The sequence below is a fragment of the Strix aluco genome, chromosome 21 (assembly GCF_031877795.1).
Source record: "Strix aluco isolate bStrAlu1 chromosome 21, bStrAlu1.hap1, whole genome shotgun sequence".
Taxonomy (NCBI): domain Eukaryota; kingdom Metazoa; phylum Chordata; class Aves; order Strigiformes; family Strigidae; genus Strix; species Strix aluco.
The window spans coordinates 3,473,015-3,488,782 of NC_133951.1; the positions used below are offsets into that span (position 1 = coordinate 3,473,015).

Below are 15,768 nucleotides of genomic sequence, written 5' to 3' on the forward strand. Positions count from 1 at the left end.
AACAATTAATGAAAGCCTTGCAGCTCTAAGCACAGTCAGGCTTTGCATCTTATTCAAGGGCTGAACCTTTCTTCCTGCCAGGGCACCTCATTTGTAAATAGGAAAATGAGCCCGGGCAGCGTGTTCCCTTCCTGGCTGCAGTGCCAGCCCCAGCCCCAGGGACAGTCCTTCACACACAGCCGCCTCTGCTCTGTGCAGGAGGGGTGTCCTGCTATTTTGGCTTGTCCACTCATGCCGTGGAGCTCTGGAGCTGCACCTCCATCCCACCCAGCTGCACTGGTGCTGCTGTGTGGCTTTCCCAGTACAGCTCCACTGCTCTACACGCTTATACTGGTGCAAGTGCATCCACTGATGACTTACAGCAGGATGGCTATATTTGCATAAAACCCCCCAGAAAACCTGGCACAAAGCTGTACACAAGCTGAACCTTGGGCTTACTGAAAGCTTGTGCCCACTGCCTGAGCTTCCTAGAACCAAAGCACACCAGAGCACGTCCTTAATTCAGAGCTATTTTTGCTCAGTGGGGTGGACTGCTCTCCTCCACGAACACACACACACATGTGCTCTGGGCTGCAGGTTTGGGAATTCAAAGCCTGCAGTTATTTGTGTTGTGGTCCAGAGCAAAAATGCACCTGAAGGATGTGGCTCTTCTCCTTAAAGCCCAGAAGTGATGCTCTGACCTGCAGCTTGGAGGAGGAAGATGTTTCAGGGGTCACTCTCATTTTCTACCGCCCCGCTTTATTGCGTGTGCTGGATGTCCAGTTAGGACAACTGGCTGCTGGGATGGAGCCACACTTGGGGTTGATTGAACAATTATTGGGCTGGTGATCCTGCAGATGTGACAGGAGAGGTGGTGCCAAGGATGGTGCCGAGGAGCAGGATGGAGGATGCTCATCCCTTACCTGCTCCCTGCCCACGGCTGGCACTGCAGTGTGGGTCTGGCAGCCCTGCACAGCCCGAGACCCTCCGGCTGAGACTAACGTGAGAGGACGCTGCCATCTAGTGTGAATTTGTCCAAGGGCTTTGTGTGCCACCAGCGTCTGAGCCTGGCTGCCCGGCCTAACCGCCATCCCCTTGTCCCCAGGACGGTGCTGCTGCTCAACCGCTCCGAGGTGCAGAGCGAGTTCCTCTCCATCGCCCAGAAGCTGAGCGCCAGCGAGCCCCCGCAGCGTGCCACGCTCGTCGTGCTCCTCGAGCACCTCTACCAGGCCAACTTCGGCACCCGCTGCGACCTGGACAGCCTGCACCACGTCCTCAAGGTAGGCTCAGAGAGATTCGACTTCGCTCATGTCATGATGACGTTGGGATGGTGGTGGATGGCTGACCAAATGGTCACCATTTGGATGGCTCACCACATGGCTGGTGGATTTTCTGACCAAAATAACACTTGGTTGACTAAAGAAAAAAATATTTTGATAACACTTCTTGTAGGAAAAGTACCCATCTTTCCCTTCTCTTCTCAGGTTAGACCTGAGGTATGTGCTTCTGTTTTGTGAAGTGTGTGTGTGTGTGTTTGGGTCACTCGCCTTTCACCCATTTACTCCTTTCTCCATCCCTAACTGGAAAGAGGAAGTGCCCCCACATTTGAAATGCAGCAAAAGTGCTCATCTAACCAGAAAAACACTTTGCTTTGGTGTTTGGGAGGGGAGGGGCAAAAAATCTGCAGAGGTACCCCTTCAATCTCTCACCTTGGCTCTGCTTCCCCCAGTCCAAGACATTGGAAGAGCTCTCAGAGATCTACGCCAGCGCTGCCGACGCGCAGGAGATTGCAGCCACCAGCAGTGACCCTGTCCTGGCCCGGGAGCGGCTGCAGACCGTGCTGCGGGACATCGCTGGGGCCGCATCCTTTCCTGTCATCGCGGGTGAGAACTCCCCCCTGGCCCTCTTTCCTCCAGGGTTTTCTGCTGGCTCAGCCCCTGCAGCGGCAACAAGCAGTTTTGCACAGTTTCAACCTAGTGCAACAACAACTACAGCAAAAAAAACCCCACCAACCCAGGTCCTATTTCATAACCACGCGAGGAGCCAGAAATGGTTTGTCATCTTCCATTAAAACAACAACAAATTCTCCAGCCTTTGTGAGTGAGATGAAAGCATTAAATCAGAAACTGATGGTAGCAGTGATGTCTGATTGCTCTTAGAGCTGTAAAATGTCCTCTTGTCCCAATTGCATGTGACTTCATGGGGATAATGACAGCAGCACAGATGTTCTGTGTGACCTGGGCTGTCCAAAACATGTACATGGGCGGGTGGCATCTCCCACCGGCCAGGAGAGCTGTCAGGAGCAGTACTGGGGGTCCCTGCAAATTAACTCCTCTCCCTCCTCTCTTCCCAGGTGAGGCTCAGCCCCGCAAGATCCACACCATCCCCATCCCTGCTGCTCGCTGCTACGCTTATAGCTGGGATCAGGATAACTTCGGTAAGTGGAGGGGGTCCCCCATCCCTCCTGGTGAGACCGCAGTCCTCTGCTCCCCGTCACAGGGGTGGCTGAGCAGCATCTCATCTTGGCTGGGCTGTCACGTGCAGCCAGGTGCATGACACAAGCTGGAGCTTGAAAAGAGCCAATAAATTGGTGGTGGTGGTGGTGGGAGAGGTAACATAGTGGATGCCAGTGTCCCCTAGATGGGAGAGGATGTGGGCGTCAGCTTGGGCATGATGCCTGCTGTGATCCCAAGCAAAGCCCTCACCGAGCAGTGGGCACAAGACGCTGGTGGCCCCAAAACACGTGTTGCCAGAGACAAATTGTTCAGGGCTTAATCTCCTGGGCAAAGTTGTGCCTTCCATTAAGCTGGAAGAGGTTCCCTGCACCCGAGTCCGTGGACATATTGGTAGGATTGAGACCTTGTTTACTCTGCAAGGAGTAAGCCTTGCTTGTGTCCTGGAAATAATTGTTGCTAGAAAAGCCTGACCATGCTGAGATGTCAGGGCTTTGTGGGGTTGAGACCCCTCAGACATGACAGCTCTTCCCCGACCCGCAGCAGGGATGGTCGAGGAGTGGGTGCCTTTGTCGTGCTCTTGGCCCAGCCGCAGCAGTTTTGCAGGGGAAGCAGTGGCTTCCCCTTCTGCTGAGCTGGTCTCTCCAGCTTCCCCATTCCTGGAAGACCTTTTTTGTTCTTGTGAAGGTCTAGTGTTCATTGCCTGCTGGCCCCAGCAAGCTTGACCAGAGCTCTGACCTGGGCTTTGCAGTGAGTCCCACCTTGCCAGGAGGCACCCACAGTGGGGCGATTTGGGGTTTGATTAGCCAAATGCCTTGCTTTCCTCCTGCCCTCTGGGTAAACCCAGATCGGACGTGAGCATGTTGAGAAATCTGTGTAGGAAGGAAGCAAAACCCCAACTGGTGTTTGCCTTTCGAGAACCCAAACAGAATGTGACCTCAAGGAGAGAAATATGTTTTGTTTTGCATTGCATCTGAGCGCCTTATGGAAATCAAAAACCATTCAGTAGGAGGTTTTCAGCTCCTTGTTTGAGACCGTACAGGATCAAAGAGAATGTTGGCCATGCTGTAGTAGTGTTGCTGTCTGGGGTCATCACATTTCCAGTGGTTATGCTGGAGCCTGTGCCAGACATGATCTCCATCTGCTTGCCTTTCAGATATCCTCAATGATGTGCTCAGCAAAGAGTGCAGCGTTGCTGAACCCATGGCCTCAGAGAACGAGGAGGAGGATGAAGAGGAGGAGGAGGAGGTGGAAACTGATGGCGGTTCCCCTGGGCGGGACTCGCTGCTTTCCCCCATCTGTGCCATTTCCAAAGACTCTGTGTACTCGGCACTGTCAGAGGAGGAATCTAAGCCCTCACGAGTGTCCCTCTTCACCACCTCCAAGGACTCCATCTCGGAGCTGACGGTGGTCTCCAGAAAGTCCCTGAAGTCGTTCGTCTCCAGTCTGAAGGACTGCATGGACAGTGGGTACGCGGAGGACAGTGACGAGAGCTCCCTGGACATGGTGGGGAGGCCGGAGCTGAAGATAGAGAAGACCCACCACAGATACAGACACACGCTGACTAACAAGATCTACAAACTGTTCAAGAGCAAAAGCCAGCTGGTCTTGAGGAGGGACCTGAAGGACTGCCCGGACACGGGCTCGCTCTCGCTGCCCCTGCGCCGGGCTGAGAGCCTGTGCACCCCCCAGGCCAAGCACCGTATTCCGGCGCGCTCTCGGCGTGCTCACTCACTGCCACAGCACGTTCTGAGCCAGCGCCTGCCGGCCCTGCTCTCCCCGCAGCACCTCAGCCTCCACCGACGGCCCTTCCTCAGCTACGATGAGGATGCCAAGGTGTCCACACTGCGTGTTGTGGTCTTTGGCTCTGACCGCATCTCGGGGAAAGTGGCCCGAGCCTACAGCAACCTCAGGTGAGCTGGGCAGTGTGGGGAATCTGGCTGCAGGTACCCAGCCCTGCTGGGACAGGCTGGAGGGCTTTGCTCACCCAGCACTCTCCCACCTTCTCCTAGGCTCAAGGAGAGCACCTGCCCCTCACTGACAAGGTACTTCAAGCTGCAGTTTTTCTACGTCCCCGTGAAGAGGAGCTGCTTGGCCCCATCAGCCCCGCTGATGCATCTTTCCCCATCCCTGGGGGACCCACAGCTCCGGGCTTCGGCACAGGTGGTAGGTGTCCTGCTCACCGCAGGGCTTTCGGTACCACTGGTGTTCTGCTTGGCCCTGAGAGCGCTGTGCGAGCAGGGCAGGCTGATGGGAGCATTGGTGTCTCTTCCACAAGCTCCAAGCATGGGTTGAGGGGCCTGGGGGGCCCCCCCAGAGTGACCCCAGTGTGTCTGGTTTCAGGATCCCACCTTGGCTGGGAAGCAGAGCAGCACCAACGACATCTCCCACTACATTGGCATGTTGGACCCATGGTACGAGCGCAACATTCTTGGGCTGATGAACCTGCCCATGGATGTCCTGTGTCAGGTATGTGTGTGCCAGCTGGTAGGGCTTGGTGTCCCCCTTCCCCGAGGTACAGGGGAACGCTGGGCTGTGGGTACCGTGTACCCCAGCAGGCTTTTGACTTATTCTCTCCCAACAGTCTGCCAAGCCGGAGGCTGAGCCCCAGGAGGACTCCCAGGAGCAGCTGCCCATCCTGGCAGACATGATCCTGTACTATTGCCGCTTTGCCACGCGCCCTGTCCTGCTGCAGCTCTACCAGACGGAGGTAGGCAAAGGGGCTCAGCCCCATCTTGGAGAGGGGGAAAGGGAGGTCTTCTGCTTGTGCCACCAACTTGGGACCTGCCTGTGAAGCCATGGGGGTGTGGCACAGCCACCATGTGCTGGTGAGGCAGAGCTCGGTCTCCTCTTATTCCCCGGGTGCTCATGGTGCTTTGGCTGATGCTCCTGGCTCAGGGACTGAGAGCATGCAGCCCTGCCCAGACAATCCTTAGTCACACGAGCAGTTTTCCATCCAAATACCTTTCCCCATGACACAAAGCGACTCCTGTCAGTGCTGACAGGTTATTCACATCACTAGAAGTCTCTCCAGTGCTCTGCTTTCCAAACCAAGCCCCTCCATGAAGCCCATTTTCCACACCTGCTGTGTGCAGGGGGCAGATGTGGTGGAGAAGCTCGAGGGCACGGCTGCAGTGACTGCTTTGGTGGCTGCAGTGGGGCCGTGGCGAGCAGAGTTGCTGCTCTTCCTGGGATTTGTGTCACCCAAAGTGATGCCTGGACCCTGATGTTAGGCTCATCATGGGTTTTCTTTTCTGTGGGTTGGGGAGTTTTCTTTAAGTAAAAATTAGGTTTTTGCATTGTTTCACTTGCTGGTGCTCTATTAAAACAGTCTGAAGCACAGCTAAAGGCAAGTGTCAGCCCAGGCAGTTGTTGAAAGGATTTTCCCAAAGTGACCTGTTTCCTCTACAAAGGAGAGGAGTGAACGTTGCCAGGCATGGGCTGGGTCTCCTCACCACCACGTCTTTACTCTTCCCTTGGCAGCTCACCTTCATCGGGGGGGAAAAGACGACCGAAGTCTTCATCCATTCCCTCGAGCTGGGCCATTCAGCAGCCACACGGGCCATCAAGGCATCAGGTCTGTAGCTGCTTCTGTGCCCGCAGCCTTGGGGTGGAGGTCTGCAAACCTCTGGGCTGGGAGATAAATGGAAAGAGGGGCCGCAGGGAGCGTGGGCTGCAAGAGGTGTTTGAGCCCAGGCTGCATCACGAGCAAAGATCCAGACATCTTTTCACAGATTTGGAAGTGAAGTATCATAGTTCTTGCATTCCTCTTCAGGAGCGAAGCCATGGCAATGCCTTCTTGTTTTTACTACTGTTAACTCTAAAACATATTTGTGATAAAACAGCTTCAAGCCCATTTCCTTCCTCTTACCAGCACCTGGCCAAATGCAGCTCTTCATCTTTTCTTTTTGCTGCTTTCTGTTGTTTGTGCTTTGCCCAGGAGTGTCATTTATAAAATTCCTCTTTCCATTTCCTTAGTTTACTGGGCAAAGCAAGGTTTGTGCATGTGCTTGGAGCCTTCCTGCAAGGGAGGTCCGTGAGCTTTTACGGTAGGAATTTATAAAATTGTTAGAGAGAAGAAGCAATGGCAGAAGCATCTGCCTGCAGTGTGGTCTCAGCTCCCTCCCGGGTACCAAGGACAACGTGCTGTCTGGTGCGGTGCAGCTCGCAGAGACATCTCATGGCCAACCAATAATACTGCATTTAAACACATTGCTTAATTTGTTTTAACCAACTGTTTTTCTGTGATCTCGCCTTGTTTTTCGAAACAGAGCTCATAAAATATCCTCCATATGAAGTGTCACCACCCTGCTCCCCCAAAATACAGGCTTGGCCAAGACCTCTTCCCAGTAACTCGTGAAACCACCAACCCTTTTGACTTTGATTTTTTTTTTTTTTTTCCCTTGGTTTGTCTGGCAGCACACCACTTAACATCTGCAAAAAATTATCCAGGAAAGAAAAAAGTTAGTAAGTGTTGGGCACAGTATTTCAAGGCTAATTTAATGTGGGCAGAAATATGCCCGGAAAAACAGGAGCCGGGTTAGCAATGCGGCCTTTTATTGCTTTGTGTTTTCCCTGGAGCACTGACCCCTCTGCACCGGCTTAGCCAGCACCGCTTTCAGTTTTGCAGAGCTGCTTGCTGTGCTTTGTGTTGAAAGTTCTGCACTGGATTAATTGCTTTCTGGCAGCTTTTAAGCCACCTTTTCTTTTTGCCTTTTTGCTCCACAGCTGTGTTCAGCAAACCATTTTTTTTTCCCCCTTTCTATAGGTACTGAGTGTGCTGTTGTATCAGTAGCCAGCTGAAGAATGGGGATAAAAGGCCACCATGTGACATTTGCTCCTTGTTTCATGCAGGTCCAGGCAGCAAAAGGCTGGGCATAGATGGAGACAGAGAAGCAATTCCACTAACACTACAGATCGCCTACAGCAAGGTGAGTGCACGGGACTTGCACAAAGACAAATGGGGCAAAAAACCACTTCAGTGCTGCGCAAACATGTCTCTCAGCTTAGGGGCTGCTGGAGGAGCCCAGATGAGCCAAGCTCAAGCTAATTGTCTACTTGCTGGCTAACTGGGAGTGGCTTTCCGCTCCTGTTCAGCCCAGTAGAATAGGAAATGTGCAGCCAGTTTCCATAGACTGGATGTGTACTCGGTGCCACTTTACACTGGTGGACTTTCCTTCCAGGGAGTGATCTGCTGATCACAGCCGACCTCCTGCTTTGTTGTTTCCTTTGCAGGTGTTTAGCGTTAAGCCTGGACAATTTTTTGTAAATCCAAGGATAAATTAATTTTAATGCCTACTCAAACTTTGTCTGTGCAGCGCCAGGTAAATCCAGATCTGAGCTAGCCCAGACACATGGTTAGGGGCGGGAGGTAGGGCAGCATCAACCTGGAGTGCGGCATCTACACTTGGGTCACAACAACCCCGTGCTAGAGGCTTGGGGAAGAGTAGCTGGAAAGCTGCCTGATGGAAAAGGACCTGGGGGGTGCTGGTCAATAGCCAGCTGAATGTGCCCAGGTGGCCAAGGCCAGTAGCATCCTGGCTTGTATCAGCCATAGCGTGGCCAGCAGGGACAGGGAAGGGATCTTACCCCTGTGCTTGGCACTGGTGAGGCCGCACCTCAATGACTGGGTTCAGTTTTGGGCCCCTCGCTCCAAAAAGGCCATTGAATGACTCGAGCGTGTCCAGAGAAGGGCAACGGAGCTGGTGAAGGGTCTAGAGAACAAGTCTTATGAGGAACTGCTGAGGGAACTGGGGGTGTTTAGCCTGGAGAAGAGGAGGCTCAGGGGAGACCTTGTTGCTCTCTACAACTACCTGAAAGGAGCTTGTAGCGAGGTGGGGGTCGGTCTCTTCTCCCAAGTAACAAGTGATAGGACGAGAGGAGATGGCTTCAAGTTGTGCCGGGGGAGGTTTAGACTGGATATTAGGAAAACTTTCTTTACTGAAAGGGTTATCAAGCATTGGAACAGGCTGCCCAGAGAAGTGGCTGAGTCACCATCCCTGGTGACTCAAAAGACATGGTGCTTAGGGACATGGTTTAGTGGTGGACTTGGCAATGTTAGGTTTACGGTTGGACTCCGTCATCTTAAAGGTCCTTTTCCATCCTAAATGATTCTGTGATTCTATCTCATGTGTTTCGGTTGGTCCCTGCAGACAGCCATCAGTGGAAGAAGTCACTGGAATGATGTTGAGAAGGTCTGCACATCCGTCAACCTTAGCAAAGCCTGCAAGAAGTATGAAGAACTAGGTGGGTAGAGGTGGTCTTTGTGGCTTTGCATAGGGAACAACGGAAGAGAGTGGTGGACCGAGAGGACAGTGTGGATGTTCTAGCCGGAGCAAATGAGGGATGTGTGAATGCAGGAGATACACTGGACGTGCCTGGTGTTCCCTGGGGCATACTGTAGTCCTTGGTTGTCCTTAGCACCACATCTGGGATGAAGAGCATTTGATGTACCACTGTCCTAAAGCTTCCAGCCAGGGAAATGGGATGTCCGTTAGGGATGGGGCTGGGATGGTTCAAACAGCAGGATGATCCCTGGAGAGTGGTGCTTTCCAGAACAACACTTGTTTAGTAAAGAGAGACAGGTAAAACTGTTAAATGAAGCAGGGCTAAGGGAGAGAGTGCTTGTCCTGCCATCCACAGCAGCCGTGCCTTGCAGCCAGCTTTCAGCAGGCTCTCACTAAGCCGGTGCTTCAGCCTGGTTTCCTTCTTGCAGCTCGGAGATAGCTGGCTGCCACATGGTTTTGCTTCATAGTCTTTTTTTGTAATCAGTTTTCTGATGGGGTATTAATAAGGCTTTGAGTTTTTAAAAGCAGCAAGACTTTTAGCCTGTGTCTGTATTTAGAAACAATACCCGTTCATTCTTGCTTAAGAACTGCTGTTTTGGCAATCGGACATCCAGTTCTGAGTAAACAGGATTTTTTGTTCCTTTTTCCTCATGTGCTTTGTGTCTGGCAGGTGTGTGGTTTGTGGGCGGAGTAGTAGGGGCAAATGGGTGACCTATCAAATAGGAGACATCTCCTATATGCCCCGTGGAGCTCAACCTAAACCTCTATCCCTCCTGACCCTCCTGTTGCTGCCCCATTCATGAAGCCATTCAGACAACCCTGGAAAAAACTCACCACCTCTATACTTTATGTCGGATGCTTCTGCGCTAGCTCAGGAGCTTCACTCGTGCTGCCAGCGCTGTGGGTTTGCTTTAGGGGGTGTCCCTAGCTCCATGCTGGAGAGAAACTTCTTTTTCATGAATCTCCTTCCTTCCAAGAGAAACCCTGTCCCACCCAAAAAAATTGGATTGTCTCCGTGGGTTTTCACATTCAGCAGTTTGACCACAGGATGTCACTGTAATTCCAGACATGAAAAAGCATCTCCAGGTGGGCTGCAGGAAAGGCCATGCTGGGAGAGCTAGAATTTCCTCACGATGATAGGGCAATGTTTTTTTTCTCCTGTTTACATCCTAAGATAGTTCAATGTCCTTTTCTGCTCTGTTTGGAAAGCAGTTGGAAATTACAGAGGACGTTTACCTCTGTGTCTCTGATTGCTTTCTTTCTGTGTGGGTTAGCATGAGGGAGGGAAAGCTAGAATTGTACTGCGTTTCCCCCAACAGTGGGGTCCTGCTGAGAGCCACTGGCTCTGAGCTGCTTTGAGGGGTAGAGGGACCACTTGGATTCCCACCCAGAAGCCCCAAGTGATAACAGTTTTCTTTTTGTTACAGCCTCAAAGACAGAGTGTCTCAACTTAACCATGACCGAGGTGGTCAAAAGGCAAAACTCCAAATCCAAAAAAAGTTTCAATCAGGTAACTCAAATCATGGTGCTTTTACATTTGGTAACAGGAGGTTGGCCTGAGTCAGCTGTGAGAGAAGTCGGGCAGGAGAGTACCTGCTTGGGGGATCCATCAGGCCTGCCTTAGGGGTGCCCAGCTCCCCTGCTCCCCTCCGCTGCACAGGGAAAGGCACTGAGCCTGGCAGCTCCCTCACTCAGACTCTTTTTCTATCAGCAGATCAGCGTGTCCCAGATAAAAGTGGACAAGGTCCAGATTATCGGTGTCCAGTCCTCCTTCGCCGTGTGCCTGGACCAGGATGAGCAGAAGATCCTGCAGAGTGTAACCAGGTAGGAACTGCAGTGTGGGCAGCTGGCCGCTGCAGTCAGCGCTCCCGGGATGGTGCATCCTGTGTGTAAGGACTTGTGCATGAAGTGTGGGTGGTCACTGCAGGGACGAGGTCCTGAGCTCCACAGTGAGTCTATTGCAGATGTCCAAGCTGAGAGACATAGCTCCAAGCTCTGTAGTGCAGCTGAGCATGGGATGGATGGTCCTGCTCAGGTCCCAGCAGTAGTTTACCTTCCTGACTGCCACAATCCAAAGGATGGTCCCTGGTCAACTGTTCAACTCTGTAAAGACAGCTCTTTCAGCAAGACCTATTGCAGAAAGCTGTGCAACATAAATGAGGTGTTTGAAGAGCACTGGGCATTAGAGCAGAGCCTTCACCTTCTAAAGCTCATTTGGGTTCTCCACCACCTTTGGCATACCCATTGCAGAAGGAAGCCCTGATCTTCATGGGAGATACTGGGGTGGAGCAAGAACTGTTCATTTGACTGTTCATCCACCAGTTGTGTCCCCATTACACCCAGCTGGCTCCCCAGGTGATGCAATTTGAAAATTCACTATAGACAACACACTTCCATGAGCACAAAGAGATCAAACCAATTGATCCATGGGTCTTAAAAATGTCCAAGCATTGTAATTTCTCCTTTAGAGAGAGCAGAACTCTGCAAGGTTATGCTGCTTCCAGTGGAAAAAGATTTTGGATCTTATAACCCCCAAGAGAAGTGTTTTTACTTAACTTGTTTGTTTGTACAACTCGGGGCTAGTGGGAGAGTTCAATGCATGAAATGGAAGAGGGGCTGCTTCCCTCTCCCGAAAATTTGGGGGATGCAAATGCTCTAGTTTTCCCTAATGAGTTTCAGAAATTACTCTTTATGGATGCTTCTGCTCTAGGTCCTGGCCTGAGCCAGCTTAAAGACCTGAACTCTCAGCACTTAAACTCCAGGCCTATTAAGACTGCACTGATTCCTGTTTGTTTGCAGATATTTCTGCTGCACCTGAGGACTGTGATTCTCAGGCACACACTTTACTTATATCCTGACTTCTTTTTGTTCCCCTGCAGGTGTGAGATCTCTGTGTGCTACAAACCCAGGGACAGCGATCTCTTTGCACTGAGAAGGTCCTCTTTGCTTCCCCAGGACCCCTCTGAGTTTCATTCTCTCCTGTGTTTACCCATTGCCACCTTCAGTGGAGCACTGCCGTAGAAGAACCCTGTGTCCTCTCAGACCAGACTCCCATCTAACACCGATAGAAAAAGGAAGTTGACTTTCCTCCTTTGGGCTGGAGACCCAGCTGTTCTTGTCCACGACATCCTGCAGTCGAAGTGTTGGCATAATGGCTGAGCTGCTCCTGGTCTGGGCTTAGCACATCCTTGGGAAATGGGAACATTGGTGATGTGCTCTGGTATCTCTCAGGGTTCCTCAGCAATGGGAGGAAAGAGGTTTCCTTGAGATCTTCACCTGGTTCAGCAGACTGCCAACACCTGAATTGAGAGGGCAACGCAAGGACAGTAATATTTTCCTGCCAGCAAAAGGTGCTGTGGCTGTATTTGACAGGGACTGCAAGGCCAGTGTGATCTGGGGGGAGCTCATGGGGGGACATTTTGGAAAACGAATGTCCTTGGCTAAGTGGGGATAGGTGGTTTCCAATGCATGCGGAGTTGCAGATCACCCAACCGATGTTCTGATGGCATTTCACCTGTAACAGGCCAAGGATGCTCAGGACAGTTCTCTGGGGATGGGGACAGACTTTCTCAAGGTTTCATTTAAATTATGAAGGTTGGGTGTCTTGCAGAGAAACAGTGCAGAGCAGAGCAGCCCAGCTGAGGTCCAGAAAGACCCCAGCATGGGTTGTAGACTGCTGCTTGTGTTCCCATGAATCAAGTGCAATAGACCGTACCAGGGCATGGACAGCTTGTCATGTATATGTGTGTCTACTGTAAGTCCAGGACCTGCAGGAGATGAACTTCCAATTTCCGCAGAATTTCAGAGTTCACCCATGAGACATACTCCCTGTTCAGCCCATGTTTTTGTGTCCTGCTCCACAGCACTGTATGCTAGAGACATCCCAGAGGCTGAATCCTCAATAGTTGCTTGAAATATGGCAGGAACCATGCTCACACTCGTAGTAGGAAGGGAAGTACTAGGGAAACCGCTGTGATTGCCTTAAGCTCACCTGAAGAGGCAGCTTTGCTTAGAGAAGGACCCAGCACCAAAAAACACTAGTGACACTTGCAAGCGACAATAGGATTTGAGATTCCCCCTTCCCCTGCAAAGAGGCTTTCTGCCCTCTTCCTTCTCTCTGCAAGGCTGTGTGTACAGAAAGGTGCAATATTTGGGGGCATTTAGAGGTATTCTGACCCCATGAGCAAAAAAATGAGACTCAAAGAGCCTTGCCTGGTTTCATAGCCCTCAAGCTCTTTTTCAGTAGTTTTTGGTGATTGCACTAATGATAACAGGCAGAAGAGCATGATGCCTGCTGCAGGCTAAAAGGATCTTAATGCCAAGGACATGTGCTCCCTGGAAACATCTGGAAAGGACCCTGGATACTGCTGGGGGGCTGCAGGGCTTGGCCACTGTGTGATCAATACAGCATGGGTCCCTTGATCCTCCAGAAAACAGGACCTGGTCAGCTCTTAGCACTAGTTAGAACAAGGCTGGGCTCTGTCCCCAAGAGTTAGTGGCACAGCAGCAGTGTCATTTGATGTTAAACCTACCAGGAAGAGGGCCAGAGCCTCTGGGGGCTTCAGTTGTCTCGGAGGAGTGTGGGTCAGGTTTGTCTGCTGGATTCCTCCACATCCCTCCTGGAAGTGTTTAGGGGATCCCTCCTGTACTGTCAGCTCTGATCCTGGTCCTGCTGGCTGCTGGACCTGCTTTCTGTTCCCACTACCTCTGTCTGGGGACAGCTTGGTCTAGGCCCAGTGGTGAACATCTTGGGTTAAGAAGGTGCTAGCTGGCTCTTTGGTGTCCTCAGCAGCTCTGGATGCAGCATCTGCCAGTGGCCAGAGATGAGCAAGAATGACATGAACACGCTCCCGAGGCCTCTGTGCTTCATCCTTCTACTTGAATAAACCATCCCAAGGATGGTGTTGCTTTGTGGACTTCAAGAAAAGACCCTCATGTGGGGTGACACATCACTTGAACATAAGCAGGCGCTCTGGCTCTATCATGATGCAAAGCCAGCTTGGACTCCCGGCAAGGACCCACCTTCCCCGGCCACGCACCGACTCCAGGAGCCCACATCTTTTCCTACGTGCATGGAGCAGCGTCTGTCCCTTGCTCACAGCATGGACTTGGCAGGGACACCAAGACACTGCCAGGTCGTGGCGGGCTGTCTCCTCTCTCACAGGGTGCCTGTGGGACTGTGTGCTGAGGTCGCTGCTGTGCACTTCTGCACATCGGTATCTTAAGTCCAGTGGGCTCAAGGGATCAGAAACAGATTTTAATAGCACTTTCCGTGCACTTGGAAAAAGTTTTCCCAATGACTTTTCATTTCCCAAAGAGGTTTATGTGTGTCTTCTCAAATGGGGCTGAAATTTGACAGCTTTTTTTTTTGTTCAATACTTTAAAATAGCACCTTATCCTGTCAAAACATTGCCATTTGTGATCTTGATATCCGTGGCTAAATATATCCCTGCCGCTGTTAATGATATAAACCTCTTTGGTTTCAGCTGGCCCCACAGAAATACTAGAGAAGAGAATTTCCATCTCGTAGAGAAAAACAAGCACAAACTCTAGGGACTCATAATCCTGGCTAAGGTTTTGACCTCTGATGCTTTCTGGAAATGAAAAAAGTCAGAGGTTCTTTCAGGTCATCTTTGTACATATGTGCAGCCTCACCAAATCTGTGTAATGTCTGTGCTGATCTGTAAAATACCATTCAAAGAACTTTTAAAGTAATTGTAAAATATTAAATGTTGATTTATTTCGAGTACAAGTACAGCGTTTGAGTCAAGTAATTCCTGAGCAGGCGGGAGGCACAGGAGGAGGCTCCATATCTCCACGAGGAGAGCAGGGAACACCCGGGTCCTCTGCAGAGTAGCTGACCTGAGATTAGGAAAAGGCTTATAAAGTCATTATGTTCGTGAGCTTGGTCCCAGAGGGCATGACATGGAGACCTGCAGAGATTAGTTGAGCTGCTTCTGCTCTGTGAGTAAAAAGCAGGTTTTGATATTGTATCCAAAACTGGTTTCATGCTGGATTAAGGAGAAAAGAAACTAGCAGAGCTTGTGTGTGCAAGGTGAGATCTGTGCATGCCCTTCCCTTCCAGGAGGCTCCTTGACCTTTGCTGTGTTGCTTTGCAGAGAAATATGAGTCAATTGAGAGCTGGGTGCCTGGCAGCTCCTGGGGCCATGGTCAAGGCCCAGCCCTGGGGGGCACAGCAGAGCCCTGGGACGGGGTGGGGGGGTGGTGACTGCTCAGGGTCAGCAGGATTTTGCCCAGCAGCTGGATATTGGGGTATTTCTGACTTGGAAATTTCTGCGTCTTTGGGGATGCAGGCTTTGCAGATGGAGCTGTTGCTACTGAAAGTACTCTGAAATATGAAATGACACTTGCAAATGTTTAACTGTCTCAAGTGTCGCCTTCTCTTCCTGTGGATATTCAAGAAAATAGTTGGTAGGTGTGAGGGCCAATGTGTCGTAATTAAATAAACAACGTGGGAAAAGTCATTTCAGCTCAGACGAGCCAAAAACCAGATGAGAATAACTTTTGTTAATCAGCACTTTGTTATGTATTAGCTATCGCATTTTTTCACTCCGATTAGAGAATAACAAAAGGTGTTTTTTAAATAAAAAGAAAAGCGTCTTTTGAAAAGGCAAGTAAGAAAAATACTTTATTTTCCAAGCTGGAATGATTATCTGCTTTTGTTTGTTCACAACAGCAAAAAAAACCCTAAACCACAAATCCCCTTTCCCTGTTCTTTTCTTTTTAAAAAGAAAAGTGGCAAGGGGAACACACATGCTTAAATCTGAAGCAGAAAGTAAGTACTTTGTTCTAAAAATGTGCATGACGAAAAGTTAAGGAACAGGGCTCAAGTCTGAAGTGCTGCATAGCTGAGGGTTTTGTTCTTGTAAGTACAAAAGATTTAGCAAACAGCTGCTGATAAAATAAGCAAGGCTTGGGTTAAGGCTAGATTACTTAACAAACTTAGTTTTGCCTCATACAGATACGGTCAAATCAGCTTGGCGGAGCTTTTTGCAACTCTCACAGCATCAAAGCTGAGCTGGTCTGTG

The 15,768-nt window shown here is 50.8% G+C and overlaps 1 protein-coding gene across 3 annotated transcripts in view; it reads left to right on the forward strand.

Annotated features, from left to right (window-relative positions):
* PIK3R5 (phosphoinositide-3-kinase regulatory subunit 5) overlaps positions 1 to 14,471 on the forward strand; it is a 63,223-nt gene extending 48,752 nt beyond the window's left edge. For 2 of the 3 annotated variants that reach the window (XM_074847383.1, XM_074847384.1), the window contains exons 7-19: positions 1,085 to 1,259; positions 1,709 to 1,862; positions 2,333 to 2,416; positions 3,589 to 4,345; positions 4,445 to 4,598; positions 4,776 to 4,901; positions 5,017 to 5,142; positions 5,916 to 6,009; positions 7,287 to 7,363; positions 8,585 to 8,678; positions 10,147 to 10,229; positions 10,431 to 10,543; positions 11,599 to 14,471. In XM_074847383.1, coding sequence (XP_074703484.1) covers positions 1,085 to 1,259; positions 1,709 to 1,862; positions 2,333 to 2,416; positions 3,589 to 4,345; positions 4,445 to 4,598; positions 4,776 to 4,901; positions 5,017 to 5,142; positions 5,916 to 6,009; positions 7,287 to 7,363; positions 8,585 to 8,678; positions 10,147 to 10,229; positions 10,431 to 10,543; positions 11,599 to 11,740 — 2,179 coding nt within the window. In that variant the 3' untranslated portion in view covers positions 11,741 to 14,471. The remainder of the gene's footprint in view (positions 1 to 1,084; positions 1,260 to 1,708; positions 1,863 to 2,332; positions 2,417 to 3,588; positions 4,346 to 4,444; positions 4,599 to 4,775; positions 4,902 to 5,016; positions 5,143 to 5,915; positions 6,010 to 7,286; positions 7,364 to 8,584; positions 8,679 to 10,146; positions 10,230 to 10,430; positions 10,544 to 11,598) is intronic. The other variant, XM_074847385.1, reaches the window with a different exon arrangement.
* Positions 14,472 to 15,768: the final 1,297 nt, after the last annotated feature.